This window comes from Pecten maximus, chromosome 2, assembly GCF_902652985.1.
Source record: "Pecten maximus chromosome 2, xPecMax1.1, whole genome shotgun sequence".
Taxonomy (NCBI): domain Eukaryota; kingdom Metazoa; phylum Mollusca; class Bivalvia; order Pectinida; family Pectinidae; genus Pecten; species Pecten maximus.
Window position 1 is genome coordinate 41,913,579 of NC_047016.1, and position 15,582 is coordinate 41,929,160.

The 15,582-nt window shown below is 35.0% G+C and overlaps 1 protein-coding gene across 1 annotated transcript; it reads right to left on the minus strand.

Moving 5' to 3' along the window:
- Positions 1-1,606: 1,606 nt before the first annotated feature.
- Positions 1,607-10,426, minus strand: LOC117322125 (probable calcium-binding protein CML18). The gene is made up of 10 exons (XM_033876889.1): positions 10,297-10,426; positions 6,401-6,461; positions 6,152-6,267; positions 5,199-5,363; positions 3,784-3,830; positions 3,513-3,624; positions 2,545-2,703; positions 2,162-2,196; positions 1,966-2,017; positions 1,607-1,645 (listed from the first exon to the last, which is right to left on the minus strand). Exons 2-9 carry the CDS (start codon positions 6,457-6,459, stop codon positions 1,982-1,984), a joined length of 729 nt encoding a protein of 242 aa, XP_033732780.1. The 5' UTR covers positions 6,460-6,461; positions 10,297-10,426; the 3' UTR covers positions 1,607-1,645; positions 1,966-1,981.
- Positions 10,427-15,582: the final 5,156 nt, after the last annotated feature.

Here is a 15,582-nt window from a genome sequence, read left to right on the forward strand (position 1 = left end):
GTCAATACTTAATTTTCAAACAGTTTGAGGAATACCAGTAATCAGAAGTTACTGAAGAAGTCTTCAACTCATTAAACACCAGGCAGGGCCCGGTTGTTCAAAAGGTGATTAGTTTAATCACTTGATTAGTGAAAATTCCAGTTCTCATTTGTTGCAAAACCCGTGAGTATATCATCTTTAAATCATGCCAGTTGGAAGAGAATTAATAATTACATAATTTCATAAAGTTTTAACAAATTAGTTCTACAAGAAATTATTATATCAGGATTTGAAAAATATTGTTAAAATATGATTAGCCTAATCAACCTTTGAACAACTGGGCCCTGATATCATGATTATAAAGCCTACGTAGAAAACTAAAGGGAGGAGAATCTGGGTAAGATTAAAGTTCTAGAAAAGGACATTCCCTTATAGAATGAAAATGTTTCTCAGAGAGACGAAGTTTCATACCATGATTATAAATCCTACAAAGGTTTAAAAAATATCTCGAAAAAGTATATATCAGGACAAAACTCAAATACTGAAACAAACAAAAGGCAATTACTTTTTTTCAAAAATAGTCGAATCAAAATTAATTCCATGGAAACATAATATTTTACGGTCGTATACAAATATAAGCCTCCAAAAAAGGGGGGATACATGTAATAACATAAATATACCATTTTACATATCGTCCCATTAGAGCAAAATGGTGTTATTTCGAATTTGATAGTTTCGAGGTAACAGAAATCCAGGTGTATAGTTGTGTTTCTCTGAATGACAATTAATTTTGATCCGACCATTTTCGCAAAAGTGATCGCCCCAACATTTGAATCTTTTCGGGAGACTTCCTACATGATTTCAACTAATCTGTTTGAAACTTGAAAGGCTTTATAACCATGATATATAGATGTATATACATTTAGTTTCCCTGAATAGCATTGACTTGAGGATGAGTACAATGGTTATTGCTCTTTGTTTATTATATGTATTTGACTCTTGTAAAGAGAAATTTTAAGACGATCTCTTCTATATATATATATTTTTTTTTTTTTTTTTTTTTTTTGCAAAATTATTGTCCTTTGTTTATTTCAGTACATTTGTATTTGAATTTCATTGATCGTGTCTGTAGGTCATTGGTTACTAGGATATGAAATGGTATTTCGGAGAGCCATTTTGATTACTGCTGCCTCATTTACCTGTATTAATTTTAATTCAATGTGGTTCTCTTTGATATAGATCGGGCGTATATTGTTCTCAAATACTGTATATTCACAAATTTTTAATCTTAAACAATCTTATTTTAGATCCACTATAGAACTTCTGTCATAAGCCAGTCGCGTGACTACATGTATATCAGTTAATCATATTTTAACATAGACAACTAGGGACCAACGGGAATCAAAAATGTACTTATGATATTTCAGAAAATCTATGCAGAAAAAAAGCGGTAACGAGAATGGTTTTCGCACGGAGCCTTATTTATTACCTCTGCAAATGCGTTTTGCGGGGGAAGATAATTCGATAGAGAGAAAGACCTATTCCTGTAGTGAATACAAACACATGATCCTGCGGAATCCAGAAAACGCTAATACCCGGAATATTACAGACTGACGCAGACGCAACATTATTTGTAAACTGTTTTATTTTTGATGTATATTGATTGCTGGAAAAGAAAAGAAAGAAGTATGAAATATATTATATTAAGATACAGTAAATATGGTTATGATTTTGTTTATATGCCGTCAATGTCTGCAGTTTACGGGTGTAAGAGTGAGTAGAACGTTTACTATATCTCAAGTAGAATATATATAATTATACATAAAATATGTATTAGTACATTTATAGACATGATGTAAGTATGATTAATTGATCTATATAACTTTTACACACATACAAATTGTATATCCTTCAAAGATAATTTGAAAACTGAAAGCAATGCATACTGTGACCTACCTAGCTGTATAATGGAATAGCGACACTTACTACTAGTAGGCGATTTTTAGGATGACGGTGGGGGTGGCTGCATTTTTGCCATCTGTGAATGATAAGAATTTGTCAATCGTGTGATCTGGTTGAATGTATTGTTAAAATCGTTCAATTAGACCCCAATATCATTAGAGTAAACCATTATGTGTTATATTAAAAAAATATATTATAAATACAAAAAAATAAACCGTACCTTGGAAACTTCAATAATTGTCAAATGGTCATCGTCTGAGAAGAAAAAAAGGTCAGGATAATTATGATATAATTGAAATATAAAACCGCATGTTTATATTTGTATATTCAGCAGTTCTTTAAGATTTTCACAATATATTTTTTCTGCTGAGTTAATTTCACATATATATAAGTAAAGGAATGCTTTTGAATTTTTTTTCACGACTCTTATTTAAATGTCAATATATTTTATAGGATATGGATTAGAGAGGAAAAAATCCAGAAAATTAGCAAGTCTAGTGAAGAAATATTAAAAGCATCAAAATAAAGGCGGGCGTAAACATCAGTGCTCTAAAAGTAGGCCTTTTCATAAATTGTTCCATGATATGCTATTTAGTCACGTACGGTCGGCGTTGTATGTTGTATATAACGGCCCCATCTGCACAGCGCCAATACTTCCGGTACTTGTGATCTTAGGGAAAATATGGTCGGCATCAGCGCTAGTCCCGAACAGAGACGAGGCCCAGCCGTGTTCGAACTCGGCCTTATCCACGGAACCGTCACCTGCAAGTGAACCGATACTGGAGTTACTAGTGAACCGATACTGGCGTTATCTAGTGAACCGATACTGGCGTTACTAGTGAACCGATACTGGCGTTACTAGTGAACCGATACTGGCGTTACTAGTGAACCGATACTGGCGTTATCTAGTGAACCGATACTGGCGTTACTAGTGAACCGATACTGGAGTTACTAGTGAACCGATACTGGCGTTATCTAGTGAACCGATACTGGCGTTACTAGTGAACCGATATTGGCGTTACTAGTGAACCGATACTGGCGTTACTAGTGAACCGATATTGGCGTTACTAGTGAACCTATACTGGAGTTACTAGTGAACCGATATTGGCGTTACTAGTGAACCGATACTGGAGTTACTAGTGAACCGATACTGGCGTTATCTAGTGAACCGATACTGGCGTTACTAGTGAACCGATATTGGCGTTACTAGTGAACCGATACTGGCGTTATCTAGTGAACCGATACTGGCGTTACTAGTGAACCGATACTGGCGTTACTAGTGAACCGATACTGGCGTTACTAGTGAACCGATATTGGCGTTACTAGTGAACCGATATTGGCGTTACTAGTGAACCGATATTGGCGTTACTAGTGAACCGATACTGGCGTTACTAGGAAAGTCTGATACTGGTGATTCGAATTACATAAACAATGTCGATTATTCCGAAAAATGTATAAATGTCACCAACCCCGTATCCTTTTAAAATGACAATATAGCATCACCTATTCATTCAAATCATCGACATACTATTGTTGATCATCCCAATTCCAAGGGCATTAAAACAACTTACTGTTGAAGTCAAAGGATTTGAAGAAGCCATTGAACTCGGTTGATGTCAACTGGTTGTTGTTATCAGTGTCTGCACGCTCGAACAAAACAGCGAAGGGTGTTTCCTGGATAATCTGGAAAAAGAGGAAGGAACCATAGTAACTGACACTTCCGTCTGTCTGTCTGCTGTCTGTTTGTTGTCTGCTGTCTGTCTGTCTGTCTGTCTGTCTGTCTGTTCTTTATTCTCTTAAATTATCGAGGTGCTTATACAAAACGTCAACATCACTTCTTACCTGGACCCATTTGGCGGCGAAATTCTTCGCTGTTACTGTTCCAGTACCTGTAAAAACAATTTAATACACAGTATATGGCAAACACGTCAGCTTATCGTCGACAGTGTGACTTTCTTATGTCAACACTTACTAGGAGGGTCTACGTGATTCCACGTGCTACCGTTGTAAAAGAAAACAGATTGATCAAATGTAACTTGCGGCAATTCATTTACTTCTGTTGTGTTAAAGGCAAACATCCTCACGGTGGAATATATTGATTAAAATTTTGCAAAATATTTCTTCTATATTTCCTGCCGGGAACAGACGCATGTAGCCGTGACGTCACAAGAACACGGAAAGCGCGAAATTTGACTTTGGAATGTGATAACACTGGTTACTGTTGCAGGTTACATATGAGAAAAAACTTAAATATAAGTATTAAACTGCCTTGCTTGGAAATTTATGATCCTATAATTCTCACAGGATTGAAGATAAATGCATCATAAAGGGCTAACGCGTATTATCCATTTTAAACACAAGTCTAACCAGATGTGGACGTCTGTAGTGTAACTCTCCAAAACACCTCCACATAGGTGCTCCACATGGGAAACGTATTATTGAATTATGCGGAAATAAGAGAGAGATGAAAATGTGTGTTATAATATTATAAGTCCACGCCCCTTGCATAATCCGTCACGCGCTTTGATAATCCATCACATCCCTATGGTAACCCATCATATTACTATGGTAACCCATCACATCCCTATGGTAACCCATCATATTCCTATGGTAACCCATCACGTCCCTATGATAATCCATCACGTCCCTATGATAACCCATCATATTCCTATGGTAGCCCATCACGTTCTTGTGATAACCCTTAACATCCATGGTATAAATCATCACGGCCCTAGGATCATATCCATGTGTTTACCCATCACGTCCCTGTGATAACCTATCATATCCCCGTGTTTACCCATCACGTCCCTGTGATAACCTATCATATCCCTGTGCTTACCCATCACGACCCTGTGATAACCTATCAAATCCCTGTGTTTACCCATCACGTCCCTGTGATAAGCTATCATATCCCTGTGTTTACCCATCACGACCCTGTGATAAGCTATCATATCTCTGTGTTTACCCATCACGTCCCTGTGATAACCTATCAAATCCCTGTGTTTACCCATCACGTCCCTGTGATAACCTATGATATTCCTGTGTTTACCCATCACGTCCCTGTGATAACCTATCAAATCCCTGTGTTTACCCATCACGTCCCTGTGATAACCTATGATATTCCTGTGTTTACCCATCACGTCCCTGTGATAACCTATCATATCCCTGTGCTTACCCATCACGACCCTGTGATAACATATCATATCCCTGTGTTAACCCATCACGTCCCTGTGACTACGGATTGTGCGATTACTAACTATCAACGTCGAAGACATGGTACAAGAGTTTGAGATCGCTGGAATTGATGACGTCATCGTTAGTAAGGTCAGCCAGATGAAAGAATGCTTCGGCGTGTTCTTGGCTCTGGTGTGTCAGAAGCTTCCACAGACCTGTGAACTCAGCCATCGACACACTACCGTCCTCTGTTAAAGTAACACATATGTAATATCTGTAATGTCTGCATGTTTTTATTAATCATAAAGAACATATCTTGGTAACATAAATACTGTATATATCATTTTTATACATATTCTTATACCATAGCCCTTTGGCCTTATTGTAGCTATTAAATAAAATCCGTAATGTAACGTAATGAATTGTGATATCGGGACCGGGAACTTATCTCAAGTTTAACACCTCGATATAAGTTCCAGGTTTGTCTTTATCTAAGCCCACGTGATTTGTCTTCGCATTGATCAGATCGATCCCGCAAGAGCACTTGCACAAAAAATCTCGTATTCATGAATTATTCAGGAACCAAATTCAGTAATCTGAGTAGATCCGTTGAAAATGGTTTCAGAAAATCTGACCAATCAGAAACGCCGTTTTATATGTACTTTAGTCTGTTTGGCAAGGTGGTAGATAAAAAAAACAAAAACATGCCGACACATGTGCACAGCTGTATTTTGGTATTTACCGTTTCTATTTTACAGAAGAGGAAGAGCTCCAATAATAATAAGCATTTTGATTGGTCGATAAAAATATGAATATTCCAACCGAATGTTTCCTCGTCAGTGTTCCCACGGGTCAACCGAGTAGAACATCGCGAAGACTCAATGGGGACCGACGATGCTGTTCACCGGAAATATCAATAAAATGACGGTTTATTGTTCAAAAAGCAAACAAACAAATAAAAAACAAATAAACAAAACACACACACACATCTTCTATACGTGAATGTCTGCATCTTAAATACATAAGGCATCCTTACTGTTAAGATCGAAGCCCTCAAACACATTGTCTAATTCCTGTTCCGTAATAATGCCGTCAAAGTTCTTGTCTGCTTTCATATACAACACGTTGATGAGACCGTACATATCCAGGGGCCTAGCAATAACATAAAGTTTAAACATAGAAAACGTGGGGTAACAATAATATCATTGATCAATGAAAATTTACCTTTTGGTATTAAGGTATTCTACTTCCTGTATGCTCACTAGAAGATAAGAGAAGTACTTACCCTGCCTGAGCGGACACCATGGCTGCCACGGCAGCGGCGAGGAAGATTTGAGTCAGCATTTCTGCAATGAATAGCATGTTAACATTCAAAAATGGCCAAATGATAACAATAATAGTGTCTTGGATCACAGGGACCTGCGAATTTGTTACAGATTACGCGAATTTGGACCTTCCCAAGTGTAAGTATATAAGACTCTTCTTTCTTTTTTTTCTTTTTTTTGTGAGGGGTGTAGATCAAAATTCGGTAAAAATGACACCTCCGGTGTTCATTATAGCGAAGGGTGGAAAGAACTCCACTTAATTTTCATATCATATTATTTACTAGTCTATATGTAACAGAGCACATAATTAATTATATTTAAATCACTACCTCCGCTAGGGATCGAACCAGGGACCTCTGGCTTACTAGTCTTACGCTCAACCGATCGAGCTTAAGAGAAGATCTCCCTAGCGGAGCGGTATTTACCAGGGTTACATATACATTGTATATCTTTGACTTCTGAACATACCATTTGGTAGAAAGAATACTGTGATTAAAGTTTAAATAGTGGCAGCAGAGTTAACACCTGTTTAAAAATTTGTAAATGTGATGTTGAAGAGAGATACCATTTATTGCTTTATTTTAAATGGTACAATACCTATTTTCCCTTTTTTTAAATATACACCTGTAAAAAAAAAGAAAAAAAAGGTGTTTATTTTCAAAGTTAACATTGCATAAGTTATTTTTACCAGCAGATTTTCATTAGATTATGATTTGTAGAGACCATGTTGTGTAGACATTTCCGCTGGAGTTCTTAACTCTTTCTGTTTTAGTGTTAAATTTGTTTGATTTTGTTTGTTTGTTTTTTTGTTGTTGTTTTTTTTTTTTTTTTTTTTTGTTACGTTTAAATTTTGATTTTTTATGCAAATTTAATGAACTATAAACATACATTTTGTATACATAATTATGACATTAATATATGGAAACAGTACTCCAGAACAGCTGACCAGGATATGTCCATTCATACGAGAGCTGACTGATAAATTGTGAGCCTCATATTGAAGGATTTGAATTTTGCCGAACATGTTGTATTTTTCAACATACATTCAGTATCTATACATTTTTGCCAGCAGTGTTAACTCATTTTCTTGGCTGTTCAGAAAGTCACCCACTGCATGTTAGAGTTAGGGTTGGGGTGCCTGAAATAGCTGTTTTCAGTTTTTGAAATAGACGAAAGTCTTATGGAGCGAGATCAGGTGAATAATGCGGATCTTCAATCAATTTAAAGCCACAATCGTGAATGGCAGCCGTGACAATGACAGACTTTCACCCTAACCTAAGCCGCTTGTCTTGTTTACTTTAGAGTGCTACCTCGTCGATATAAACTAACCAAATGAGACCAGTTCTTGAGTACACGGCCCTATATAGTCAAAGAATAGTAGCACCCCTGAGTACCTCTTTCAATACGAGGCTCATAACAAATCAATCAGCCCTCGTACGTGTATAACCATTGAAGCAACCTGTCAGATTTAATTTAGGTGTTAAGGTACAATGTAGCTGTCTGCAACTTCTGATTTTCACAACTAAAACTATCATGATAGCAAAACGATATGAGCCAGCCGTTAGGGCCGATATAATATTATATGTATATTATTAATATAATATATATATAATATAAAACTTATTTATGAGAAAGCAAAGGGGTGTATAATTTCTGTGGCAAAATTAAAACCTTTCCAAAGTCAATACAGAAAACATGACTGATCGGTGAACAAAACAAATAACGATATTATGTTCCTATCGAGTTTTATGAAGAACCATTTCCATGCTCAAGAATGAGACCTGTTCTCAATCCAGCTTCCATTAAACTCGCTTAAAACATGAAATAGCATTTTAAAGAAAACCCTTAACATTGAAAATAATATCTCACTTGAACTTTTTCCAAAACTCCTTCAAATGCTCGAAAGAACTAATAATCAAAATAACAAATTTAATACCAAACACATTTATGTCTGAGAACAAAATGTGTTTTTGAGCATGAGGATAGTTTCGTGAATACGGACCCAGATGTTGAGAGAATTCAATTTATGTCTTTAGTTAACTAGATTTAAAAAAGGAAAGTTTAAAGGTAATTAGAAGAACACTGTTTTGTAAATAAACAACTCACCTTGGCTATTCCTGACACAATATCTGTAAATGCATATACGTGTGTATTGTTAAGCATATCCTGGAAATTAGCATGCACTGCGCATGACTCAAAAGGAAGTTATTTTACCTCGATCATCACTAGTGTTACATCATTGTCACACGTGTTATCTCGATCGCCACATGTGTGTACGTGTTATTTTCACACGTGATCATCGCGTGTTTTGTTATCATTTATTCATGGTTAATCACAGCCATTCTCTCTAAGTGTAATTTGCATATGGTAATTAACACATGTAGTCCTACCTGAATGACAGATAATCCTGGTACGACTACATTTTTATACAGAGATTCTTGAAATATTTACCATATTCTGTTTACCTTCATCTACACACATGAGTTCATGTATAGGTAGTGTTCAATTCCGCCTAAATGTCAAATTCTCATTCCATGTTGTTTCTGCAATTTCTAGAGATATATGCAAGATATTACAATCTGACTTTTTAAAGCACAATTATAATTTTTACGAAAATTCAATAATTGAATACATTGTGAAGATAGTCCGTCTAGAATTACCTGTCGTGTTGAATTTTGGTTAGCATATTGATTGCAGACGAGTCGATAATCATATAGGGAAATATGTGCATTGCATACGTGTAAATCAACTTCGCTAGCCAAGGGTGTTCGATATGTTTCTCTCCTTTTGTCGAAAAGAGAAGAGTATCATATTGAGCATCCTTTAATTGGCTAGCGAAGTAGACGTGTGCAACAGTTTAAAATGATTATAAACTCGTTCACATTGACGAATCAGTCCCTGTGGTCAGTGTTCAATGCAATATTCCCAATGATAGTGAGACCATATAAATGTAATATAATAAAAATGCACAGTCATTTGAAATTTTCACAGTTAATTGAGATTTATGTTATATAAAAGATAAAAAGGGTTTGCTTTTTTATTGGCAAAACTCTGATTTTTACTCAGGATTCCCAAATCAAAAACGTCTGTGAAAATTGCTGGCATTGGCTGTATATCTTCGAACAGTCACTGTATGCATCTTGTCTACTGTAATTTAATGACATTCAATTATGTTTATGGAAGCTACGATCGACGGTGGCAAGCTACAAAAGATGCAATCATCATGTGGAATGGCATGAAAACATTATATATTTCCGATGAGAAACAATTGAATTGTAACAAACCTTTTCCTTACGTGTTGACAGAACACGTCAAAACTTCCTCATCAATATGATACCGAGATTCAAAAATGTCCCCTTCGTTGATTGATGGGGTTTAACGTCCTTGTTCCGGTCATAACCGGACTGTGGACACCTAAACATCGAGGTGTCTCGAGAAGAGTAATGCGAAGAGCCTCAGAAAACCCAGCAAATGACATTGTCCCCAGAGCTCGTGAATTTTTGCCAGACCGCGGAAATGGCGTGGGGTTTAGGATGAAATGGAGGTGATTTCGACGTTACAAGAAAACATTCAACTAGTATAGGTTTCTACAGAAAGGAAAATTATCGATCTTTTTCAAGATCGTAAGCATATTTGTTCTACAGCCAGCAGAAATATGTTTATATGTGTCTTTCTATCCTTCTCTAATTGAACAGGTGTCATTTTTACCGAATTTTGATCTACCCCCTGTATTTAATGTATCATTATGTTAATTCTCCTAATTTTGATCTACCCCCTGTATTTAATGTATTATTCAGATACTTTCCAATTTCTAAGTTTCTTCAAATATAATTAAACCTTTCTGAACGGAACTTACCACGTCTTCTTTCAACAGTGTTGCAAGACTGAAAGAAAGATAAAAGTCCTTGTTCGCGTGATCCCTTATCAGTAAGTGTCCTCGCTGTCCTTGTAATCAGCACAGCTGCACCAGGTGGCCAACGATTTTCACTGTAGCATACAGAATTTCAAATCCAAAGTCGCTTCATACTCCGGACGTGAAATTAACCAATTGCGAATTTCGAAGACCTCAAAGAAGCACACAGCCTTCTCCAAATTAGTTCATTTACTTGCTTGACTTCGAACACCATAAACCTTCGTATTGTTATCAGATTTTTAATTGCCTTTCAAAGTCTGTGGTATCATTGGTCACACATGATATTCACACTATCAAAGGGGTTGGGATTTTCACCTGGGGTCAAGGTTGGGCCTATGGCGATGATGATTTTCAGTCGTGCAAATATAGATTTTTTTTATGGAAAGTGAAAATAAGTGACAAAAGTCCGTGATAAATTCCTTCTCGAAGTTGTCGCCCTTAAACAAAGTATTGGCATATACCTTTGACAAAGAACTATGTCCAACTCTCGGACTTGTTTATGTTTTCATGCGCGGCTAAAATCATCAAATAGTTTACCAAGATACGTAACAGAATCCTTGCCAAACCCTCCAATATCATCGATGGTATTGAATATTGATTAAGTCGATCAGATATGCTAATTAATCTGAACCCTAGAACACTAAAAATGTATCCTTACATAGGTACCACAATGTGGACTGCTTTCCGTCAATCGGCATGATTAAAACGCGAGTTTTCTATTGTGAACTTCCTATTTCTTGATTGTATACCTCCATCTATGGCATCTATTTGTAATAGGTAACTGAATCAGTATATCCAAAGGTTGTCACTTTTTATACCAATCTAATTAAAATCTAGATGGTCATTCTCACAACGTTACATGAACATCTCACAACATCCCATAAGGGGTCACGTCAGGGTGACCTTTTGGATTAGCCAATCAAATGACTACTTCCAGAATCATTTCGTCCTTCAAAGCATATAGCTATATACATGCTGTGCTGAAATGGTTTGTTTCAGATGCATGCGGTGACGAAATCGTTTGCTTCCAAGACATCGACAAATTGACAAATCGCCCTGAAAATGAAATACACACATTTCAAAGGTCATCAGAACTTGACCCCTAAAGAATATTGTTAGATGTTCATGTAACGTAGTGAGAATAACTATCTATATTTTAATTAGATTGTCTTTATACGACAGATTTAGGCTGTGAAAAATTATATGTGTGTGTTAAGATACATGACAATTCCGCAGTTGCTATCCTGTTAACATGGAGTACACGGATTTGACCTAAATTTACTTACACTTGTCATCATTGAATCTGAAGCCCGAGCTTAATCACTCTTCAAAAAGTACAATTATCTTCGTGTTCATGTTTTTTTTTAAATTTTTTTATTTATTTATTTTTTTTTTTTTTTGAAGTTAATGCCCTTCGTTTATTTCAGTATTTGTTGTTTGTTTGTTTGTTTGTTTGTTTTCCCTCGGAGATCTACATTATGCCACCGATTTCTTTGAAACTTGGAATGCATTATAGTCATCTTTTTTTTTTTTTTTTATTTTTAATTTTTAAGGCATTTTTAATACATAAATACAATAATATTCACACACACACACACATACATCGATTCAAATCGGTATGTTTTTCATACTTTCATTTTCACCATGACAAATTATGTCTTTCATCATCATCATCATCATCATCATCATCATCATCATTAAACATACAGAACATACACACATCCTCATACACCGACACAGAATATACAAACACACACAAACATATTCAGTTTCCTGGTAGCCTGATCAATCATGTCAAGGGCTAAGTGTCTGTGTTGGTCATATCAACTCTTTCCACATCAACAGAGTCATTGACATGATTGACCAGACTCCACACTGATTCAGCCAATTACTTCTATCATATCCTCTCACAAAATAAAATTAATAAAAAAAAAAAAAAAAAACATACCTCATATTTCTTTAAGATATATTGTGACACACACACACACACACTCACACACTCACACACACACACACACTCACTCACTCACTCACTCACAGACAGACAGACAGGCAGGCAGGCAGGATAAAGAATTTAATTAAAAATCCCTGCTGCGAACCTTTGATAATGTTCTGTTTAATATTACATGACTAATTTATCATTATCAAAAACAGCAATCTTTAACTACAAAATCTGACTAAATAGAGATTGGCCTTTTTAAGACAATGTAAAGCATAAAAAGAATGGATGGATATTTAACATACACATATATGATGGACAATTGTCAGTATTAGGTGAGATCAAGCTCTACTAGTTTTGACCATTTTTTCCAATCACAAATAAATCTTTTAAAATACTGTTCCCCTTTACCACGAGCACTACATTTCTGAACCTTATAGTACTCTTGAATTGAAATTAATAATGATGTAACATTAAGCATCTTCGCTAGCCAAGGCTTCTGATTACGTTACACTCCACGAACAAAGTGTAACGTAATCAGAAGCCTTGGCTAGCGAAGATGAACATTAAGTGACTTGTGTAAACATCTAACTTTGTAAATAAACTGTTTAATCAATAAAGCAATTTCATTATCAATTCGAGTATAAATTCCGGTTTGGTTTGTGAAACCGAAGATCATTGTTTATTTATTTAGTGAGAAAGGAATATAGAGAGCACTTAATGAGTTTTCAAAATTGGTCAAAAGGATCTGTACTTCCCTGCATTCCCAAAAAATGTGGGTAGTTGTCTCCCTTTCTGTCATACAAAAAACACAGTGTGGGTTATTTACAAGGCCAATTTTGTATAAATAGGAATTGGATGTTAAAATAAAATGATTAATTCTAAATTGCAGCCATTGCAATTTTGTATTTCTAGTTACATTGAAAGGGTAGCATATATTTTAGCCCAAGTTTCCTGATTATAATCAAATATAGTTCCCCATTTTGTTTGTGCAGTTATTGAAGTACTATTTTTAATAAGTATGCTATAGAAGTCTTGTGCTCCCTTCTTCCTTTTTAAAACTATTTCAAGATGCAATGGTATAATGGGGTATACTATACCTTGATTTAATAAATTAAATTGCTTCAGATATTTCTTTACACTTATTACCAAACCTTGAAACTCTAAATAGTTAGTTATTGTGCCATATAGATCACAAAATTCCTTAAAAGACCAGAACAAATAATCTCTGTCATTTTTCAACAAATCATTAATTATCATAATCCCATTTTTAAACCACTTACGAAAAAAAAAAAAACTTTATTCCCTACAGACACTGTTATACCATAAGGGTGTCTTAAGTAATGAGAAATTCTCCTTTTTGACCAGCTCTTCCTTTGTTCTTAATTTATACCAAGCTCTAAAAACATCCTTCCAAAACACATTTTTACAATTTCTTTGAATTTGACATACATACTCATTACCCGAGTTTGCCAAGATATGAGGATCTACCGTAGATTTTAAAATATTTATCCATTTTCCTTCTGACCTAAAAATCCTTCTGACCCAACTTATTTACAGCGATTCAATGAATGACATTAAGCTAATCATTTTTAGCCCGCCCTCTACATAATTGTGAATAATGACATCCCGTTTAACCTTATCAGTTTTACTATTCCACAGAAAGTTGAAAAGAACCGTGCATGCATTATAGTCATGATAAATAGAGGATATTGAATGGTTTCCCATTTAATATAACATATATTTCACGAGTATGACATAATATCGATATTTTCACGAGTGCGAAGCACGAGTGAAAAATGTCGAAATATTCTGAGTAACGTCACAAAGAGATGACGTCATTACTGATTCCCGCACTTTTTGACGCTATTAATTTTTCGATGTTTTTAATTTTGTTTTTAAGTTTATGAAATGCAATAAAAAGAAAATTGAATGGTTTCCCGTTAAATATAACACATATTTCACTCGTATGACAGAATATTTCGATATGTTTCAGTTTTCTATCAATTTCTTTGAAACTTGGTTGACTCTGTATGATTATGATATCAAGTTCTGTATAATAAATTGGAGACTTTTAATAGAATATAAAGTGAAGCAAAACTTAGCTAATGGAAGATAGTCAGTACGTTGGCATTCGACGAGCGTATATTGTTCCGCCCTGTGGAACTCTTGTTATATAACAGATATATACATACTAATATCAGAGACCTATATTAAAGTATATAGGTCTCTGCTAATATATATTATATTCCGACTAATGGTGTTCTATCCGATATTTCGAACTTCCTTATTTCACACATGGGAAAGGGGGTATCTGAAAAATTGCTCATTTAAATATGATTTAAAATTTGGACATAGTAACATTTAATTTTTTTTCTGGGGTCTGATCTAGCCCACCATCCTCCCTTTGGTGCAATTCCTATAAAGGACTACTTACAACCGGAAAACAGGGTGAAGTCTAATTTACATATTTGTTACTGTTAATCTTAAAATCAATTATAAAACATTAACCAAAAGAACAGGTCCGGAGTTATATATGCGCATAGAGTACAAAATTCACTATTGGAATTTTCCTCACTACATGACAGTTGGTAAGATGCAGAAATGAATCAATACTTTTAAGGAAATCGTTTGCTTTCAAACGTTAGGTGAACGTTACTATACGTATGCTTAGGAATGTTATTGAATATAATGAAATATAGCTTTCTGAACGCAGATAGACACAGAAATCTAATTTTCAAATGTACAGATTTTGATATTATATATGTACTCTTTGTCTGATCTTCAATGAAATTAGTAAATTAATGTATTTATAAATAATTAGGTTTGCACACCAACGCTGTCACGAATGTTTTGCTAAACTCTTTACAGAGGAAGACATAAATTTAGATTTAGCAGATACTTTTTGTGAAGGCCTTCCTAAGTTATATCAACTCGATCATTTGATGTGTGAGGGTCCTATAAGGAAGGACGAAATTCTTTTCGCTATTAAGCATATGTCCAATAATAAGTCACCAGGTTGCGATGGTCTTACTAAGGAGTTTTATTTTACATTTTTTGATTTAATTAGTGATCATCTAGTTTCTTTGTATAATTCTATTTTTGAGAAGGGTGAACTCTCTGACTCTCAGAAGTTATCCTATATCTCTTTATTGTGTAAGGATAAAAATAATTCCTCTAATATGAAAAACTGGCGGCCAATTTCTCTACTGAATGTGGATTACAAAATTTTATCGAAGGTTATAACTAATAGATTAAGTAAAGTTATAGACAGGCTGGTCGGTATTGAT